Raw genomic sequence first — 22420 nt, 5'->3', positions numbered from 1 at the left:
TTTCAGTTAACTTCAACAGTATTAGAAAATGTACCAATAAACATTGATGTCCAATTTATTCTCATTGTACATTTTGCTTTTTTGCTTGTTATTTTTGCAAAATTGTTTTTATAGTTCCCCCGGAGATAACTTGTTTAAATGAGCAGTTCAAATGTGGCGTTGTCAGATATATCGTTTTCTCCCTGATATGTGATACTGATAATGACTGTGGGGACATGAGTGATGAAGATCGAAAAACATAATTTGTGGTCGATGTTAACAATAAAATAATTTCACTCTATTAATCTACAAACTATAAACAAACTTTTTTCATAGTTCTTTCTCGATGAGAGATCCATAATGTGTCAAATTTGATTAAATAACAAAAAACACTCAGATACTCAAAATCTCTAAACTCTTCAGTTACTCAAAATCACCAATTAATTAAAATTTTCCTGCTAAACATTTTTGTTATTTTGCATTTTTATATCAGATATTCAGCACTTTCCATTTTCTGATTTTCATTTCATTTTTGTGAATATATACTTTTAAGCATAGAGTCATGGAATCATAGAAAACCTCAGCACATAAACGTGCCCTTCAACATATCTAATCCATGCTGAAATGTAATTCTGCCTCGTCCCTTTCACCTATACCTGGACGATAGCCCTCATATCCCTCCCATCAATGTACCTATCCAAACTGCCCCTCAATGTTGAAATAAACCCCACCTCCACCACTTGAGCTAGCAGCTCAGTCCACGCTCTCACTAGCCTGCAAAAAGAAGCCCCCCACCCCCCCATTTAAACATTTCACTTTTCACCCTTAACCTATGACCTGCAGTTCCAGCAGAATAGCTGAGAGGGATATTATATCTTTTTTTAATGTTTTATATCGCTAAGAAATCTCACTCCCATGCGTAAATCTGAGTACTCCAGTTGACCACCCGATAAAACACAAATGGCCAGTGCAAAAGCAATGCTGTACTTCCATGGTATTGCCAAGGGTGTGACTGGAACACCTATATGATATTCAAACAAGAGGAAATCTGCAGATGCTGGAAATTCAAATAACACACACAAAATGCTGGTGGAACACAGCAGGCCAGGCAGCATCTATAGGAAGAAGTACAGTGAACATTTCGGGCCAAAACGTCGACTGTACCTCTTCCTATAGCTGCTGCCTGGCCTGCTGTGTGTGTTGCTACGTATGTGTTACTGATGCTTTGATTATTTACTCCAAGAAATCTGGTGGCTGCTGAGTCCTGATTCAAACAACGTTGCTGAGCCTTAGTATTTGCTGCTAAGACAACTAGCCAGTAGCTAATACTGCAAAATAGTAGATTGAAAGTGTGTGATATTTATTCAGATTTCAATTCCTAGTCATGTGAGAATTCATGACCCAAAAACCCAATTATGGCTTGCTTTTTAGACTGGAATAAATAGAGCCCTGATACAATCTAATGTCTTTAAAACCAGCATCTAAGTGCACAAAGGTGCATGCTGCAGTTTTACAACTGTGGTTGAGGTGACCTTGGTTCTGGTGTGTATTTGTCATCACTCTCTCAAATGTTCTAACAGTTAGCTTTGCTTTAGGAATTTTGCTGAATGTCATACACAGTATTGCAGTCAGAAATACTGAAAAATCTGTGGCAATGTTGCAGCTTTGTTTGGCACAATTCTTCACTGAGAATGGCCCTGTTGCAGATCTGTTGGTGGTTTGCATGCTTCCTGGAGGCAACAGTAATATTGAGGTGCAATTTTGTAGGCAACTAACTTTAAGGAGGGTCCTGACGAAGGGTCTCAGCCCGAAATGTCGACTGTACTTCTTCCTATAGATGCTGCCTGGCCTGCTGCGTTCAGCAGCATTTTGTGTGTGTTGCTTGAATTTCCAGCATCTGCGGATTTCCTCGTGTTAACTTTAAGGAGAGTTTTTAAAAAAAGTTTCTCCCAGTTATGAAATCGAAGGTTAAGTAAAGTCGAGTGCAGTAATCAGGCCTGCTTCCTGCATTTCTCTTGTAAGAGCTGTACAGTCCACCCTGCCTGAAGATAGACAGAATCCACATGGCAGTTTTGGGCTTCCTGTGAGAGATGGCAGGCAGAAGACTCTGTCGATGCCACAGACTGACAGCTCCCTTCTTGAAGATGTTTACATTAATGGCATCACCTAAGTCTCCAGGGTACTTTCCCTTTCCCAATTATGGTTAATTAAATTTCATATTTGTGACTGAGTTTTAGAAATTTAGTGAGGATACAGTGTGCTCCTGAGGCCTGGCATATGGCCTTTAGTTTGTCAGAAGTGATGGCATAACTGGACCTAAAGTCGCTGAGGTATACAGACGAGAGTACCAATGTCAAAATGCTCCAGTAGGTGTTGCATCTTCCACCTTCCTCCTTGCTTGTCAGTGGGGTGGGACCTTGGGTTTTGGGTATAGAAGTCCTTTACTGAAGAACGCACGCATGCCGTGGCTGTCAGTGAGTTTCTGGACAACTGCATTCTTTTCACCTAACACCAGTTCTTATCACAGATTTCCGTCTGGAATTCTGCATTCAACTAGTGGTAGAGCTTTCTTATACCTTCAGGGTTGGTATTATTCCCTATCCAGGAAAGGCTTATGTGTGTGGTTAATTAGTTATTTAATCTTTTTATCATTAATCCAAAAGAATTGAGCTGTGCAACGTATTATGTAGGGCCTCTCTATAGGGTAGATAATCTCCTTTACATTTTAAAACAAAGTCCGAGAGGATGCCCTCTGTCATCAGATGTCTGAAAGGACAATGAACCAACCCATGAACACTGCCTCACTATCTTTGGCTCTCTTTTTGCACTACATATTTAGTTTATTTTCTGATATATATTTCTTATTGCACTGTATAGTTTTTTATTGCCCTGTTACTGCTGCCACAAAGCAACAGATTTCACAACATATAGTATGGGTTGTGGGGTGGGGATATTGTACGTCTCTACCAAAGGAGATGTAGGTGCTCCTTCTCTCCGCTAGCCTGCTGGTTATCTTTGGGCAAAGTGTAGCACCTGCTAAGGCTGACCCCGATCAGGGTGAGGTGAAGTCTTAGGAGCAGGTGGTGGATAGTCATATGAGCTGCTATTGCATATCACCGTCCTGGTTATGTGACGGCTGATGCCAGGCAGAAAAAACTCTGAAGAGTATTGATAATGGCTGGGGTCATTCTCTCCCTCTCCCGGTGTAGAGTGCCCTTCTGCTTCAAATTATCCACCATTGTCCCTGTACCAAAAAAGATCAAGGTAATATGCCTGAATGACTAGCGTCCTGTCGTACTCACCTCAATCCTAAGCAAATGCTTTGAGAGGCTGGTCAAGGATTACATCTGCAGCTTGCTACCACCCAAACTGGATCCCTACAATTTGCCTACCAACACAACCAATCGACAGTTGACACAATAGCCGCTGCTCTACATACCATCCTTACACATCTGGAGAAGAAGGATGTTTATGTGAGAATGCTGTTCTTCGACTACAGTTCAGCATTCAACACCATAGTTCCATCCAGGCTCAACAAGAAGCTCAGAGACCTCGGCCTTGTCCCTGCCTTGTGCAACTGGATCCTGGACTTCCGGTCAGATCGCCAGCGGGTTGTAAGAGTGAGCTCCCTCACCTCCAACCCTCTGACTCTCAATACAGGAGCCCCTCAGGGCTGTGTACTGAGTTCCCTCCTTTACTCCCTGTATACCCATGACTGTATTGCCACCCACAGCTCCAGTCAGCTAAATAAATTTGCCGATGACACTACATTGATTGGCCCTATCTCAAACAATAACGAGGTGGCCTACAGGGAAGAAGTAATTTCTCTGACACAGTGGTGTCAAGAAAACAACCTCTCCCTCAATGTCACAAAAACAAAGGAGCTGGTTGTCGATTACAGAAGGAATGGAGACAGGCTAACCCCTATTGACATCAATGGATCTGGGGTTGAGAGGGTAAATGGCTTAAAGTTCCTCGGCATAAACATCACCAAGGGCCTCACATGGTCCGTACACACCAGCTGTGTGGTGAAAAAGGCACAACAGCACCTCTTTCACCTCAGACGGTTGAGGAAGTTTGGTATGGGCCCCCAGATCCTAAGAACTTTCTACAGGGGCACAATTTAAGAGCATCCTGACTGGCTGCATCATTGCCTGGTATGGGAACCGTACCTCCCTTAATTACAGGACTCTGCAGAGAGTGGTGCGGACAGCCCAGCACATCTGTAGCTGTGAACTCCCCATGATTTAGGACATTTACAAGGACAAGTTTGTAAAAAGGGTCCGTAAGATCATTGGGGACCCAAGTCATCCCAACCACAATCTATTCCAGCTGCTATCATCTGGGAAACAGTACCGCAGCATAAAAGCTAGGACCAACAGGCTCCGGGACAGCTTCTTCCACCAGGCCATCAGACTGATGAACTCATGCTGACTTAGGTGTACTCTATATTATATTGATTCTATTTATTATGAATTATTATAAATTACTATGATTACACATTGCACATTAAGTCATAGATGTAATGTAAAGATTTTTACTCCTCATGTATGTGAAGGATGCAAGAAATAAAGTCAGTTCAATTCAACCCATCTTGTAAAGGCACTGCCCAAAAAAAAGGCAATGGCAAACCTCTTATGCAGAAAAATTTGCCAAGAACAATCATAGTCTGAGACCATGATCGCTCACATCATATGACATGGCATCTCATGACGATCTTCTCAGGTCTCTGTTGGTCAGGGTCGACCATGATGTTGTGTCCTGGCTGCCTAGATAAGTAATCAACATTGAACTCAATGTAGGACTGCCTTAGGGATTCCAGTTTGGGATTTTTCCCTCGGGGTTTACTCCTGGAATCTTTCCCATGAGTGGATATAGACACTAGACAGCAGAGATTTCAGTTTTCCTTCTCCTAGGTGAGCTGTCAGCCATGGCCCCATCTGCCCAAAATGACCGGTTTTAAGGTGCCAGTAACCCAGCTATGCCTTTTCCTATCAGTAGAAGTGGTTCCACTGGGCTTAGTAGCTGAACCACACGTAAAGGCCAGGAGCTGTATTTGGTTGTCAGGCTATTTGAGGTACGCAGTTTTGGAGAATGTAAAAGGTGGTGGGAGCTTATCCCCAGTACGCACCCCCGGCTATGACAGCCTTAAGGAATCTGATGATAAGGACAGTATGTCAGTTACGTTAAACCTGATTCTGACTCTGAGCCTGGTGCAAGCTCTCACCCTCTGCTGGTGCTCTAGCAGCAATGAATCAATGATCTCATTGTGCACTGTGCAGTGTACCATTGAGGGAACGTGCTGCGGCTGCCTCTGAGGGCTGATGTGTGGACAGGGGTGGATGGTGCAGCAGCTCAGTGCCGAGATGTAGGCCATTTCTGGGAATCAACAACAGTTCTCTCCTAAGCTGCCAGACTAGCTGGAGCTCAAATTCCCTCATCATCTCCTCTCAGATGTGATAGAAGCTACACAGCTCGCTGCATCCCAGAAACTTCTCTCTGGTAACCAGTTTATCTGTTACCATATCAGCCCTTACACTGAGTCTCTGCATGGGGTTTCAGCGGCTTCTTCAGCATCATGATCATCATCATGCGCCCTGTCGTATACACTAGCTGTTCCCATGGTTTCACGTGACCCTGATCGGCGGGCGGGGGCGGGGTTGCTAAGCCAGTGCTACACCTTGTCCAAGGGTGACCTGCAGGCTAGCATGCTGTTACTTGGGATCAGTAGGAGCTGCCATGTCCACAGTTTGCATAAGCAATGAGACTGGAAAACTCCTTTGCAAAGGTCTTGTTACCTACAGTACTGTGCAAAAGTCTTAGACACAGTACATATATATAGCTAGAGTGCCTAAGACGTTTACCAAGTACTGTACTTGCCAACGTGGAGCAGAAAACAAGTTTGTAAAACTGTTGGAGGAAGGGATGTTGGGAATGGCGGGGTGGAGCGCCACTGGAGGGGTGTGGAACAGGTAACAAAAGGAAGTCCAGGGTGGGGGGTAGGGGTGGTGGGAGGTGGTGTGGGCGCAGACACACCCAGCCTTGAGACACCAGGCAAGGTCATTTTATTCCAAACAATTGATCTATTGATCATTACAGAATGTATTTCTGGTGCTTCCTGCTCCCTCCCCTCTCCCTTCCCCCTTCCCACTCCCACTCCACAATACAGACCCATATCAGAGCCATATCAGAACCAGGTTTATCATCACTCACGAAATTAGTGTTTTTTGGCAGCAGCAGTGCAGTGCAGCACATATAATTACTGTAGTGCTGTGCAAAAATCTTAGGTACGCTAGCTATATTTATCTGTGCCTGAGAATTTTGCACAGTACAATATTCATGATTGTTGCAAAGGAATCACACCTTACTCCTTTTATTACACTTTCTTAATTCCGCTGCTGGAGTCTGAAAATCTTGCGATGCAACATTGATTGATTATATAGTGAATCAACATTTAACAATCATTAATTACAGTATGTTTTGTTTCAGCAAGCCATAATTGTTCTGACGCGGAATTCACGTGTGTGAACAGCCATCCTCCAGAAAGAAAGTGCATCCCTTGGGCATGGGTCTGTAATGGAGTTTCTGATTGCTCCGATGCTTTGGATGAAGATCAGAATTGTACGAGACGATCCTGCCCCGGGACAAAATTTACATGTGCCAATGGATTGTGTGTGAGGGGCTCATACAGGTTTGTTGCTTCAAAGAACTTTTCGAATGGCGGGGGTGGAACCTAACGAATGTTCAAAGACTGAATGTAGAGAGCACGTTTCCTGTGGTGAGGGACCATCAGGTCAGATGGCACAGCCTCAGAATAGTGGGAAGTCCTTTTAGAATGGAGATAAGGAGGAATTTCTTTCGCCAAAGAGTGATAAATCTGTTGAATTTGTTGCCGCAGGTGGCTGTGGAGCCCAAGTCTTTTGGTATATTTAAGGCAGAGGCTGATGGATTCTTGTTTAGTCAGGGCAAGAAGGGATACGGGGAGAAGTCAGGCGATTGGATCAAATTTGATGAAATGGCAGAGCAGGCCCGATGGGCCAAATGGCCTTGTGCTCCTATATCTTGTGGTCTTGCATGTGAATATGCCTGCACATGTTAGATGTAAAGGGGGTTTGTGTGTGTGTGTGTGTGTGTGTGTGTGTGTGTGTGTGTAGTTTCCTTTTTAATTGAGATTATGCATTAATTAGAATATAATCTGGTTCAATATTTTCACATAAACCAAAGGCTATGGTAATTAGGAAGCATGCATTGCTGTAATTATAATATGATTATACAGTAAATGTAACAAAAATTTCAACAACTGTGATGCTGTATCTTTGAAACATGCATATATAATTGCTGAGCAGAATTGGGGGAGAAAACAAAAGTTTTTCAAAGAGATGGTTGTACTGTCATGAAAACCTTCCTTTAGTTTCTGTATGTTTTTCAAAGTTGGTAATTTGAGGCATAAAGGTTATTCAAATCAAATAGTTAACTGGATTTTATTCTGTGTGTCATTTCTTGTCAATTTATACTTTTGCAACAGTTGGATTAAAGGTAGGGCTTGCCTTTAAAAGAATGTTTTGTAGATTCTGTTGGAGTGATTTGTGGTAATACATGGATTTCCTAATCCTACTTCGTCTGAAGTTTTAATCTGATTAAAAGAATCTTGTGTGCCAACAGAAAAGATTAGTACGAGGATTAGGAGGATAACGTTAAGCTTCGTATTCTCTTTCTTTTTCCGGTCACTTTTGTTTTAAATTCATAATTATTCCATGGTTTCATTATACCAACTCTATCTGTCAGGTATGCAGTGCATGTGACATGTTCATCTTTTCAATAAAGCAGGGAAAAAATTGGTACTCAACACAACAGGTGTCAACATTTTGAACTCCTGAAAAACAGATTTTGGGTTCTAGACATTAATGTTCTTACTTCCAGCCTTTCTTAGTTAGCTCATTTTTTGAAAGGTCCAGCAGATTGGAAAAAAATACAAGCATGTGTGCCAAATAAGTGTGTTTCATAACCAAGTAAGAGTTTTAGAATGAAACTTAGGCGCAGGCAGTCTGGCCCCCTTGAGTCAGTGAGTAAGGTCATACCGATCTGATTCTGGACTCAAGGTCCACTTCTTAATCAAAAGTCTGTTTATCTTAGCTTTGAATATATTCAATCATTAGCTTCCAGATTTCTGCTCAAAAATCAAAAGAATCATGACACAGTGAGAGAAAAAAAGTACCCCTCAACCCTATCTAAAACGGATGATGTTTGTTTATTTATTGATTGAGATATAGTGTGGAATAGGTCCTTTGATGCCCAGCAACCCCTGATTTAATGCTAGTCTGATTATGGGACAGTTTACAATGACCAATTAACCTACCAACTAGTATGTCTTTGGACTGTGGAAGGAAACCGGAGCAACAGATCTCTCTACACGGTCACGCGGAGAATGTACAAACTCCTTACGGACAGCAGCAGGAATTGAACCCGGGACGCTGGTACTGTAATGTAGAAACGTAGAAATCTGCAGCTCATTACAGGCCCTTCAGCCCACAATATTGTGCCAACCATGTATCCTACTCTAGAAACTGCCTAGAATTTCCCTACTGCATAGCCCTCTGTTTTACACCAATCCTCATAGAGGGATCAGAAGTGAAGAGAGTGAGCAGTTTCAAGTTTCTGAGGACCTAACCTGGTCCCAACACATTGATGTAGTCATAAAGAAGGCAAGACAGTGGCTATACGTTTCAGGAATTTGAAGCGATTTGGGTCTGTAGTTATACCGTGGAGAGCATTCTGACAGGCTGCATCACTGTCTGGTATGGAGGGGGTACTACACAGGACCGAAAGAAGCTGCAGAAGGTTGTAAATCTAGTCAGCTCCATCTTGGGCACTAGCCTACAAAGTACCCAGGACATCTTTAGGGAGCAGTGTCTCAGAGAGGCAGCATCCATTATTAAAGACCTCCAGCACCCAGGGCATGTCCTTTTCTCACTGAGAGATACAGAAGCCTGAAGGCACACACTCAGCGATTCAGAAACAGCTTCTTCCCCTCTGCCATCTGATTCCTGAATGGACTTTGAAGCTTTGGACACTACCTCACTTTTTTAATATACAGTATTTCTGTTTTTGCACATTTTAAAATTATCTATTCAATATACATAATTGATTTACTTGCTTATTTATTATTTTTTACTTTATTTATTATTTTTTCTCTCTCTCTGCTAGATTGTGTATTGCATTGAACTGCTGCTGCTGTTTTAACAAATTTCATGTCACATGCCCGTGATAATAATTCTGATTCTGATTTTTCTAAGCTCCATGTACCTATCTAATAAATGACTCTATCGTATCTGCCTCTATCACCTTCACTGGCACCCATCACTCTGTGTAAAAAAAACTTACCTCTGACATCCCCCTTGTACCTACTTCCAAGAACCTTAATGGCTCCCTCGTATTATCCACACAATCAATGCTGTTCATCATCTTATACACCTCTATCAGGTCACCTCTCATCCTCCATCGCTCCAAGGAGAAAAGGCCAAGTTCAATCAACCTGTTCTCATAAGGCATTCTCTCCAATCTAGGCAACATCCTTATAAATCTCCTCTGCACTCTGTTTGTAGTATCCACATCTTCCCTGTAGTGAGGTGAGCAGAACTGAACATAATACTCCAAGTGAGGTCTAACTAACTTATTGAGCTGTAACATTACCTCACGGCTCTTGAACTCAATCCCATGGTTGATGAAGACCAACACACCATACGCCTTCTTAACAACACAGTCAACCTGTGTAGCAGCTTTGAGTGTCCTATGGACACGAACCCCAAGATCTCGCTGATCTTCCACACTGCCTAGAGTCGTACCATTAATATTATATTCTGTCTTCAAATTTGACCGACTGTAATGAACCACTTCACGCTTATTTTGGTTGAACTCCATCTGCCACTTCTCAGCCCAGTTCTGCATCCTATCGATGTCACGCTGTAATCTCTTGACAAACCTCCAGACTATCCACAACACCCCCAACCTTTGTGTCATCAGCAAGTTTACTAACCCACCCTTCTACTTCCTCATCCAGGTCATTTATAAAAATCACGAAGAGGAGGGGTCCCAGAACAGATCCCTGTAGAACACCACTGGTCACCGTCCTCCATGCAGATTATGAACTATCCACAATCACCCTTTGCCTTCTGTGGTCAAGCCAATTCTGGATCCACAAAGCAAGGTCTCCTTGGATCCCATGCCTTATTACTTTCTGAATGAGCCTTGCATGCGAAACCTTATCAAGTGCCTTAGTGAAATCCACTGCTCTACCTTCATCAATGTGTTTTGTTACATCCTCAAAGAATTCAATTAGATTAGATTATGAGGACACGCAGTCCTCTTTTATTGTCATTTAGTAATGCATGCATTAAGAAATGATACAATGTTTCTCCGGAATGATATCACAGAAACACATGACAAACCGACTGAAAAACTGACAAAAACCACATAATTATAACATATAGTTACTACAGTGCAAAGCAATACCATAATTTGATAAAGAACAGACCATGGGCACGGTAAAAAATCTCAAAGTCTCTCGAAAGTCCCATCATCTCACGCAGACGGTGAACCTCCAGCGCTGCAAACTTGCCAATGCAGCATCCTGGAAGCGTCCGACTCCGAGTCCGTCTGAAAACTCTGAGCCTCCGACCAGCGCGCTGACACCGAGCACCATCTCTGCCGAGCGCTTCGACCCTGGCCCTGGCAACAGGCAATAGGCAAAGCTGAGAATTTGGGGCCTTCCCTTCCGGAGATTCTTGATCGCACAGTAGCAGCGGCAGCGACAATTAGGCTTGCAAGGCACGACCTACCCTTGACAAAGCCATGCTGACTATCCCTAATCAGATTATGTCTCTCCAAATACTCATAAATCCTGCCTCTCAGGATCTTTTCCAACAACTTGCCCACCACTGAAGTAAGACTTACTGGTCTATAATTTCCTGGGTTATCTCTACTCCCTTTCTTGAACAAGGGAACAACATTTGCAACCTTCCAATCCTCTGCTACTTCTCCCGTCCCTATTGATGATGCAAAGATCATCTCCAGAGGCTCAGTAATCTCCTTCATCACCTCCCACAGTACCCTGGGGTATATCTTGTCCGGTCCCGCCTTGGGGTATACCTCAATCTACTAAAATGAATCACTTTAAATTTTCTTACAGTATTAAACTTTTCTGCACTCACTTAACTGATGTATATTCCCTACAGACTCTTGTGTCCCAGTAACTTGTTCTTGTACCTATGTTTGTACCATTTGCAAACTTGGCTACAACAGCTTCAGTTCCTCAGAAAGTCATGAATAGTGGGCGCAACTGTAGCATGGCGCTGTTGCAGCTTGAAGTGTTCAAAGTGTTCGGAGTTCAATTCCAGCACTGTCTGTAAGGAATCTCTGTACCTCCTCCCTGTGGAATGTGTAGCTTTTCTCTGGGCGTTCCCGTTTCCTCCTGCAGTCCAAAGCCATACCAAGTAGGTTAATTGGTCATAAATTGTCCTGTGATTAGGTTAGAGTTGATAGGGTTTGTCAGGGATTGTTGAAGTGATGTGGGTCGAAGGGCTGGAAGGGCCTTCTTCATGCTAAAATTGAAATTAAATAAATTTAAAAAATAATAGGGGCACCCTTTGAGTTATGACTTGATAGAATAAAAAGTATCTGTTTCTCTTGACTTTTGTTGTCAGTTAGCCAGTCCTCTATGTATGCTATAGGAATGTCTTACCTTATTGCCAAGAGTTCTTCTTTTTTATGTGGCACCATTTAAAATGCTCTCTGGAAATTTAAATGCACTGCATATATTGATTCCTCTTTGCACTACTCATTTGCTACATTCTTTAAAGACCTGTAGTCAATGTATGAGGCTGAGAACAGAGGCTGCAAATACTAGAATCTGGACCAGATTGAGAGTCTCGAGCAATGTTCCCTCCAAGGTGTATGCGCGTGCACAGCTTTCACTACTCATGCACAAAGGAATCTAAACTGCACACAAAAGGTTGTCACCCTCTACCTCATTGGCATCTTATTGTATGTTTCACGATCGTGCACAATCACATTTCCTTTTCTGGTTTCTGATGCAGATAGTGTTGACAACGTGGAGTTTGCGATGATTTGTCTCTAGATTTTAGAACTGGTTTTTATTTATACTGTTTTTATTGAAGAAATTATTCAGTGCACACATGTTGTTGTCACCAGGCAAAAAAATTGCAGAGCACAAGATTTTTGTGCACACTGGTCACTAAAATTAGAGGGAACGTTGGTCTTGATCCAAAACATCAACTGATCACAGATACTGTCTGACCCACTGAGTTGCTTTGGGCAAAAGATCACTAATAATTTCCCTTTCAAAAGCTGCTTCGGCTCTTCTGTATTGTGTTAAGATGTTCAAAATACCTACAGATGTACCGTGAAGAGCATTCAAACCGGCTGCATCACCTTCTGGCATGGGGTGGTGGGGGAAGGATACAGCACAGGATCAAAATAAGCTGTAGAGAGCACTAATCTTGGCTCCATCGTGAGCACTAGCCTCTGCAGTATCCAGGACATCTTCAAGGAGCGATGCCTCAAAAAGGCGGCGCCCATGATTAAGGACCCCCAATCACCCAGGACATGCCCTCTTCTCAGGATGGAGGTACGAAAGCCTGAAGGCACATACTCAATAATTCAGGTACAGCTTTTTCCCCTCTGCCATCTAAATCCTAAATGGGCATTGAACCCGTCACTACTTTTTAAAATTTTTATTTTGACGTTAATTTAATTTAACTATTTTATGTATGTACTTACTGTAATTCAGTTTTTCCTCTACTATTATGTACTGCATTGTACTGCTGCTGCAAAGACAACATTCATGACATATGCTGATGATATTAAACCCATTTCTGATTCTGATGTCCTGTAACAACTATGTTAATAATAATTTCAGTATTTTCCAAAAACAAGATTGGTTATCCTATATATTCCTGCATCTAATATCTTTCTTGGATAGGGGGTATTGCAGTGAAGATTTCTAATGCATTGAACTTTCTCAGAATGTTGGAAGATTGGAAGGGGGCTTTGGGGTTCTTACGCTTTTTCTGTCATTTATTCTTCAGGATTTTTCTTCTATTTCATGGATGTCTGTGAAGAGTAAGAATTTCAGGTTGTATACTCTATACATTCTGTGATATTAAATGGATCCATTGAACCATTAAAACCTTCTCCCAGCAACTTCATTAATACCATCAAATTCAGACCATAAAATTCAGAGAATTGGCGGCCTTTAGTCCAATTTTAAGTTCCTTCCTATTTTTCCCACTGTTAATGCTTTTTCTTGTGAATGCAGGTACAAATGATTTGTTCAAAGTCTCTGCCAATATCACATTTCCTATTATCAATTCTCTATTCTCTTCCCCATCGACGACATTGTTTAACACATACAGTATATAATTTCAGTTTTTATACAAATATTTGGTTTAACTCTCACATTCTTGATTCTAACAACTATGACTTCAACATTTCACCCTCAAATGAGGAAAAACTTACTTGTTTCCTGTTTCCTCATAACATATATTCCTGATGAGTGAAATCATCTGATTTCCTTAGTTCAAAGTAAATTTGTTATCAAAGTACATATATGCCACCATATACTACCTTGAGATCCATTTTCATGTGGACATTCACTGTAAGTACAAAATAAAACAATAGACTCAATGGAAAGCAATGTACAAACAAAGACAGGCAAACAATCATAAGACCATAAGATTTAGTAGCAAAATTGGGCTTTTTGGCCCATTGAGTTTGCTCTGCCATTTCATCATGGCTGATCTAATTTTCCTTCAGCCCCAATCTCCTGCCTTCTCCCCATATCCCTTCATGTCCTGACCAATCAAGAATATGTCAACCTCTGCCTTAAATATACATAAAAGCTCAGCCTGCACAGCTGCCTGAGGCAAATAATTCCACAGATTCACCACTGTCTGGGTAAAGAAATTCCTCATCATCTCTATTCTAAAAAGACTCCCTTTTATTCTGAGGCTGTGTCCTCTGGTCTTAGATTCTCCCACCATAGGACCTCTCCACATCCACTCTATCAAGGCCTTTCACCATTTGATAGGTTTCAATGAGGTCACCCCTCATTCTTCTGAATTCCAGTGAACAGAGGCTTAGAGCAATCAAACACTCTTCATATCACAAGCCTTTCAATACTGGAATCATTTTTGAATCTCCTTTGAACCCTCTCCAGTTTCAGCACATCCTTTCAAGATAAGGAGCTCAAAACTGCTCACAATGCTCCAACTGAAGCATCAACAGTGCTTTATAAATTCTCAATTATATTTTAGTCTTTTTGAAATGAATGCTCACATTGCAATTGCCTTCCTTCCCACAGACTAAACTTACAAATTAACCTTTAGGGAATCCGGCACAATGACTCCCAAATCCCTTTGTGCCTCAGTTTCTTTTTAATATTTTCTCTCCATTTAGAAAATATACAACTATTTCATTTCTTCTACAAAAGTGCATGACGATATACATCCTAATACTATATTCCATCTGCCACTTCTTTGCCCATTCTCCTAATCTGTCTAAATCCTCTGTAGCCTCTTTACTTCCTCAAATCTACCTGCCCCTCCAGCTATCTTAATATTGTCTGCAAACTTTGCAACAAAGCCATCAACTCCATCATCCAAATCATTGACATAGAATGTAAAAAGAACCAGTCCCAACACAGACCCCTGTGGAACACCACTGGTCACTGGCAGTAAAGGCTCCCTTTATTCCCACTCCCTGCCTCCTGTCAATCAGCCACTGCTTTATCCATGCTAAAATCTTTCCTATAATACTGTGGGCTTATAGCTTGTTAAGCAACTTCATGTGTGGCACCATGACAAAGGCCTTCTGAAAATCCAAGTACACTACAGCAACCAATTCTCCGTTGTCTATCCTGCTTATTACTTCTTCAAAGAATTCCAACAGATTTGTCAGAACTTTCCCTTGAGGAAACCATGCTGACCACGGCATGTTTCATCATGTGCCTCCAACTACCCTGAGTCCTCATCCTTAATAATCGACTCCCTGCAGCCAAGGTCAGACTTACATTCAACGTGCAAAAGGAGAGAATCAGTGTAAATACATAAAAACAAATAATACCAAATAAATAAATAATAAAAATATTGACAATATGAATTGTAAAGTCCTTGAAAGTGCTTCCATAGGTTGTGGAGTTAGTTCAGTGTTGAGGGGAGTGGAGTTATTTATGCTGTCTCAGGAACCTGATGGTTTAGAGGTAATAACTGTTCCTGAACGTGGTGTGGGTCCTAAGGCTGCTGTGCCTCTTTCATAATGACAGCCAGCAACAGAGAGCATAGTCTGGATGATGGAGGTCCCTGATGATGGATGCTGCTTTCCTGCTCCGTGTAGACGTGCTCAGTTTGGGGAGATCTTTTCCCGTGATGGTCTGGGCTATATCCACTACTTTCTGTAGATTTTTCAGTTCATGGATATTGGTGTTTCCATACCAGGCCTTGCTGCAACCAATCAAGATAATCTTCAATGTGCAAGGAGAGGTGCTGTGGTGCCTTATTTGTAATAGCACCTACATGCTGGTCCCAAGACAAATGCTCTCAAATGATAACACCAAGGAATTTAAAGATACTGACCCTCTCTGCCTCTAAATGTCTGATGAGGACTGGCTCATGATCCTCAGGTTTCTTCCTCCTGAAGTCAATAATCAGCTCTTTGGTTTTACTGACGTTGAGTGAGAGGTTGTTATGGCACCACTCAGCCAGATTTTCAATCTCCCTTGTATGTGCTGATTTGTTACCACCTTGTATTCGACCAACGACAGTTGTGTCGTTAGCAAACTTAAATATGGTACTGGAGCCTGGTAGTCAGGTATAAGGCAAGTAGAGCTGGGGGCTAAGCACACAGCCTTGTCGTGCACTTGTTCTTTATTGATTGTGGAGGGAATAGATTGAGTGGATAGCCAGTGCCTCTTCCCCAGGGCACCACTGCTCAATACAAGAGGACGTGGCTTTAAGGTAAGGGGTGGGAAGTTCAAGGGGGATATTAGAGGAAGGTTTTTCACTCAGAGAGTGGTTGGTGCGTGGAATGCACTGCTTGAGTCGGTGGTGGAGGCGGATACACTAGTGAAATTTAAGAGACTGCTAGACAGGTATATGGAGGAATTTAAGGTGGGGGTTTATATAGGAAGCAGGGTTTGAGGGTCGACACAACATTGTGCTGTACTATTCTATGTTCTATGTTATTGCCAATCTGAACTGACAGGGCTCTACAGGTGAGGAAATCAAGGATCCAGTTGCATAAGGAGGTATCACTGCTTAGGTCTTGGAGCTTATAGATTAGTTTTGAGGGGATAATAGTGTTGAATGTAAAGCTGTAGTCAATAAAGAGCAGCATGCGCAAAATGCTGGAGGAACTCAGCAGGCTATGGAAATAAGCACAGTCGACATTTTGAGCTGAAACAGTTCAGCAGGACTGGAGAAAAAAAGCTAAGAAATAGTTTTGAAAGGTGGACGGAGGGGAGAGAGAAACACCAGGCCATAGGTTAAACATAGAGGGGTAGGGTTGAAGCAAAGAGCTCAAAAGTTGATTGGTGAAAGAGGTAGAAAGCCATGGAAGGAAAAAAAGTGGGGGAGGACCACCAGAGAGAGGCGATGGGCGGGCCAGGAGATAACATGAGAGAGGGAAAGGGGATGGGAAATGGTGAAGGGGGGCATTACTGGAAGTTTGAGATATGGATATTCGTGACATCAGATAGGAGGCTACCCAAACGGAATATAAGGTGTTGTTCCCCTAACCTAAGTGTGGCCTTATCACGACAGTGGAGGAGCCATGGATGGATGTATTGAAATGGGAATGGGAAATGGAATTAAAATGGGTGGCCACTGGGAGATCCTGCTTTTCCTGGCGGACAGTGCTTGACCAATCTGTTGGAATTCGTTGAAGAAATAACAAGCAGGATAGACAAAGAATTGGTTGCTGTTGTGTACTTGGATTTTCAGAAGGCCTTTGACAAGGTGCCACTCGTGAGGCTGCTTAACAAGCTACGAGCCCATGGTACTACAGGAAAGTTTCTAGCATGGGTAAAGCAGTGGCTGATTGGCAGGAGGCAAAGAGTGGGAATAAAGAGAGCCTTTTCTGGCTGGCTGCTGGTGACTAGTGGTGTTCTACAGGGGTCTGTGTTGGACTGATTCTTTATACATTCTATGTCAATAATTTGGATGATGGAGTTGATGGCTTTGTTGCAAAGTTTACAAGTGTGGGGGTGCAGGTAGATTTGAGGAAGTAGAGAGGCTACAGAAGAATTTAGACAGATAAGGAGAATGGGCAAAGAAGTGGCAGATGTAATAGTGTCGGGAAGTGTATGGTCATACTTCTCAACTTTTTTCCTCCAGTGCTGCTGAAGGGTTTCGACTGAAATGTCAACTGTGCTCTTTTCCATAGATGCTGCCTGGCCTGCTGAGCCTGTGTGTGTTACTCAGATTTCCAGCATCTGCAGATTTTCTCTTGTTTGTCAATGAAGAGCATTCTTCTGTATCTGTTGTATGCATCTTCACTTTCAGGTGTTCTCGGGCTGAGTGAAGAGCCAATGAAATGGCATCTGCTGTTAACCTGTTGGGGCAGGAGGCAAATTGGAGTGGATCCAAGTTTCTGCTCAGGCAGGAGTTAATATGCTTCATGACCAACCTTTCAAAGCACTTCATCACTGTGGGTGTAAGTGCTACTGTATGATGGACACTGAGGCATGTTACCACATTATTCTGAGGCATTGGGATAATCAAAGCTTGCTTGGAGCAAGTGGGTACTTAGACTGCCGAACTGAAAGGTTAAAGATCTCGGTGAACACTCTAGCCAGTTGATCAACGCGGGTCTTTGATACTCGGCCAGGTATCCTGTCTGGACTGGATCATTTTCATGGGTTCCCCATCCTGAAGGATTCTCTCACATCAGCCCCAGAAATTAAAATCACAGGGACCTCAGGGCTGTGGAAGTTTATGGAAGTTCCTCCATGTTTTGATGGTCAAAGCGACTATAAAAGCCATCGAGCTCATCTGGAAGCAAAACCTTGTTGTCACATATGTCGTTTGGTTTTACTTTGAGGGAGCTGGTAGACTTCAAGCCCTGCCACAGATGTCGGGCATCCTTCTGTGATTCAAGTTTGGCTCAGAATTTCCACTTCGCATGTGATCTGGTTTTCCAAGATCATACTGGACCTCTTGTCTTGATCTTGGTCACCAGACCTGAACATTACTGATTTCTCCCTCAGCAGATTGTGGATCTCTTGGTTCACCCAGGGTTCGGTTTGGAAAAGACTCTGGAAGATTTTATGAGGACACACTCGTCCAACTGTGTCATTATAAAGTCCATGACAACCCTGGTGAATTAATTCAGATCCTGTGATGAGTCCTTGAACATGGCACAATCTACCGACTCAACGCCATCCCAAATCTGTTCCCCTGCCTCTTTGTTGCCATTACCTCTGGTGCCTTGCTCTTAAGCCTCTGCCTGAATGCACGTAGGAGGACAACCAGATGATCAGATTTTCTTTGCACTTTCAATACTTTTTTAGTTAAGATTCATTTCTTTACTCTTCTAACAATTTTAATATCTATTAGATGATTAGATCTGCAGATTTAAGCAATACATTTGAGATTGAACTTTATTAATGTCTTTAACTTGATTTGACTCATTTCAATTGAGAATGTCTGTCCTACTGCAACTAAGGTAAATATTACAGAAGATAATCATATAAGTATAATATACAAATGCACACGTTTAATAATGCAGGCTATATTTTAACAAAAAATAATCTAGTAGCTTTGATTATTGAGGGACATGGATAATAATTTCACAGTTCCTTATTGATTGTGACCACAGGTGTGACCGTAGGAATGACTGTGGTGATGCAAGTGATGAACGAGGATGTACTTACCCGTCTTGCTCCCAGCACCAGTTTACCTGCCAAAATGGCCACTGCATTTCAAAGTTATTGGTCTGTGATGGTAATAATAATTGTGGCGATATGTCTGATGAAGTCAAGCAGCAGTGTCTGACCTCTGAGCCAACATGCGCTCCACAACATTACAAATGTAACAATGGACGTTGTATTGAAAGTGTCAAGCTGTGCAACCAGGAGGATGATTGTTCAGACAATAGTGATGAGAGTACATGCGGTATGTATTTGGGATTTAAGAGTCTTTGCATTCTGAATATGTAGCTGATTCATTCCAGAATTATTCAGTGGTCATAAGTAATTGTACTATAAGTTTGATGGGATCTTCAAAATACAAACAGCTTTCATATTTTAACAAGCTACCTTAAGGCGAACGGGTCAATTATAAGTTCTTTGTTTTTGTGTGGATAAGTTTACATATTAGCTTTAGTTGGTTTCCAGTGCATGATGATATAGAAGTTGCTGGTTGAAGCCATCCAAGAGGAATTGCATGTATTCGATTAAAGTGTAATTTAATGTCACATAAGAATGTTTCATTTTGTGCACTTTTTGATTATTAAATCCATTTTAATGCGGGATGTTCCTCACAGAAGTGATTTTAAATCTTCATCGCAAATTTACGAATCTATAATAAATGTGTGCTTTGATATTTTTTCTCTCAGTACAATAAATAAATATAATACCTAATGCAAGGATTCCCAGCCTCTTTTATCCCAAGGATCCCAGGGTGGGAACCCCTGATCTAATGGAAGCCATCTGGAACATATCTTCACTTCCTCCCTCACTACCTTTGAGTGCCCCAAGCAGTCCTTCCAGGTGAGGTGACACTTCACCTGTGAGTCTGTTGGGGTCATCTGCTGTAACCATTGCTCCTGGTGTGGCCTCCTGTATATCGGTGAGATTCGACGTAGTTTGGGAGACTGCTTCACTGAGCACCTACGCTCCGTCTGCCAGAAAAAGTGGAACCTCCCAGTAGCCACTTATTTCAATTCTTTTTCCCAAGTCCATTCTGACATGTCAGTCCATGATCTCCTCTAATGCTGTGATGAGGCCACACTCAGCTTGGAATACCCACACCTTGTATTTCATCTGGGTTGCCTCCAACCTGATGGTATGACAGAGATTTCTCAAACTTCCAGTAATTGTGCCCCTCCTCTCATTCAATATTCCCCATTCCTGTTTCCATTTCTCACCTTACCTGCCCATCACCTGGTGCTTCTCCCCTTCCCTTTCTTCAATGGTCTTCTATCCTCTCCTATCAGGTCCCCCCTCCTCCAGCCCTTTATCTCTTTCACCAATCCACTTCCCATCTGTTTACTTCACCCCACCCCCCCCCCCCCCCCGTCTCTCCTATCACCTACTGCATGCAATCATGTTTGCTGTTGTGTGCTGGGGCAGCAGACACCAACAGAATCAACAAACTCATTCGTAAGGCCAGTGATGTTGTGGGGATGGAACTGGACTCTCTGACGGTGGTGTCTGAAAAGAAGATGCTGTCCAAGTTGCATGCCATCTTGGACAATGTCTCCCATCCACTACATAATGTACTGGTTGGGCACAGGAGTACATTCAGCCAGAGACTCATTCCACTGAGCTGCAACACAGAGTGTCATAGGAAGTCATTCCTGCCTGTGGCCATCAAACTTTACAACTCCTCTGTTGGAGGGTCAGACACCCTGAGCCGCTAGACTGGTCCTGGACTTATTTCCTGGCATAATTTACATATTACTATTTAATTATTTATGGTTTTATTACTATTTAATTATTTATGGTGCAACTGTAACAAAAACCAATTTCCCCCGGGATCAATAAAGTATGACTATGACTACCTTGTACTTCTTCCTCCCTTCCCTTCACCTTCTTAGTCTACTTCTCCCCTTCCTTTCCAGTCCTGATGAAAGGTCTCAGCCTGAAACGTTGACTGTTTACTCTTTTCCATAGATGCTGCCTGGCCTGCTGAGTTCCTCCAGCATTTTGTGTGTGTTGCTTGGATTTACAGCATCTGCTTATTTTCTTGAGTTTGTGAAACATGCCTTGTTAATTTTCCTTGTTCTTATGCTACAGGTATCGACGAGTGCAATGACCCTGAGTTGAGTCACTGCACACACAACTGCACTAATACATTGATAGATTTTTTCTGCTCTTGTCATCCTGGATACCACCTCATGGATGACAGACAGACTTGTGAAGACACTGATGAATGTAATGAAACACCTAGTGTCTGTAGCCAGATTTGTGAAAACACAGAAGGCTCATACATTTGCAAATGTGCCCCAGGTCATCTTCAAGAACCTGATGGAAAAACTTGTCGCCAAAATAGTGCCATTACCCCTTATATCCTCTTCAGTAATCGCTACTACATTCGCAATATTTCCCTTGATGGGGGATCTTACCCTCTTGTTCAACAAGGGTTGATCTTTGTGGGAGCATTGGACTTTGACAGTGTGGAGCAAAGATTGTACTGGACTGATATGGGACGAGGAGTTCTCGAGCGAATATTCCTGAATGGAACAGAAAAGGAGACTGTCCTCAACTATGGTTATTTTGGAGTAGAAGACCTAGCTGTCGATTGGGTTGGAAGGTAAGATAACCTGTTATCTGACACCTGGGTCTTCTGTGCTGTTACACAACTGTACAATAACATCTCATCTGGTAAAGACAGTCAAATACAATGCCGATCAGCCTGAAGCTACACTTTGATTGTAAATTTGCTTTGTTGGTATAGATTTGGCTCAGCTTTATCTGAGACACACCAGTGAGCAGGTGCAATTTTTACAACACTGACAACATACTGGAGGAACTCAGCAGGTCGGGCAGCATCCGTGGAAAAGATCGGTCGACGTTTCGGGCCAGAACAAGGGTTCTGGCCTGAAACCTCGACCGATCTTTTCCACGGATGCTGCCCGACCTGCTGAGTTCCTCCAGTATGTTGTGAGTGTTGCTTTGACTCCAGCATCTGCAGATTATTTTGTGTTTGCAATTTTTACAATATCAGTCCGAGGGAACTTTTAAATGGTCTTGGAAGATGTGCTATAATTCCATATTATTAAATAGCACATAATTCCATGTGCTATTTCAGTGTACTAAATAAATAAAGAAGTTGAATGTAAGACGGGGTATTTGAATGTACAGTACTGTGCAAAAGTCTTAGGCACATATAAGGTGCAAAGCATGTTGAGAATGGTGAGGATGGAGTGCTGTAGGACAGGTTGGAGAAGAGGATTGCCAGGACAGGGGAACGCATGAGTGCAAACACACTCAGCCTTGAGATACTCGGCACAGTCAATTTATTCCAAACAATTTGTTTACATAAGAACATGAGAAATAGGAGCAGGAGTAGGCCATCCAAGCCATTGAACCTGCCCAGCCATTCAATGAGATCATGGCTGATCTGTCCATAAACTCAACTCCATCTACCTGCCTTTTCCCCATAACCCTTAATTCCCCCACTATGTAAAAATCTATCTAACTGAATCT

The 22420-nt window shown here is 42.4% G+C and overlaps 1 protein-coding gene across 1 annotated transcript in view; it reads left to right on the top strand.

Annotated features, from left to right (window-relative positions):
- Nucleotides 1–22420, top strand: part of lrp2a (low density lipoprotein receptor-related protein 2a) — a 404078-nt gene that overhangs the window by 235852 nt on the left and 145806 nt on the right. The window contains 5 exon segments of the mRNA XM_063052409.1: nucleotides 115–245; nucleotides 1488–1500; nucleotides 6469–6670; nucleotides 18868–19163; nucleotides 21008–21524. Coding sequence (XP_062908479.1) covers nucleotides 115–245; nucleotides 1488–1500; nucleotides 6469–6670; nucleotides 18868–19163; nucleotides 21008–21524 — 1159 coding nt within the window.

The sequence above is a fragment of the Mobula hypostoma genome, chromosome 6 (assembly GCF_963921235.1).
Source record: "Mobula hypostoma chromosome 6, sMobHyp1.1, whole genome shotgun sequence".
NCBI classification, from domain to species: Eukaryota; Metazoa; Chordata; class Chondrichthyes; order Myliobatiformes; family Myliobatidae; genus Mobula; species Mobula hypostoma.
This window is presented reverse-complemented; position numbering and strand designations above follow the sequence as displayed.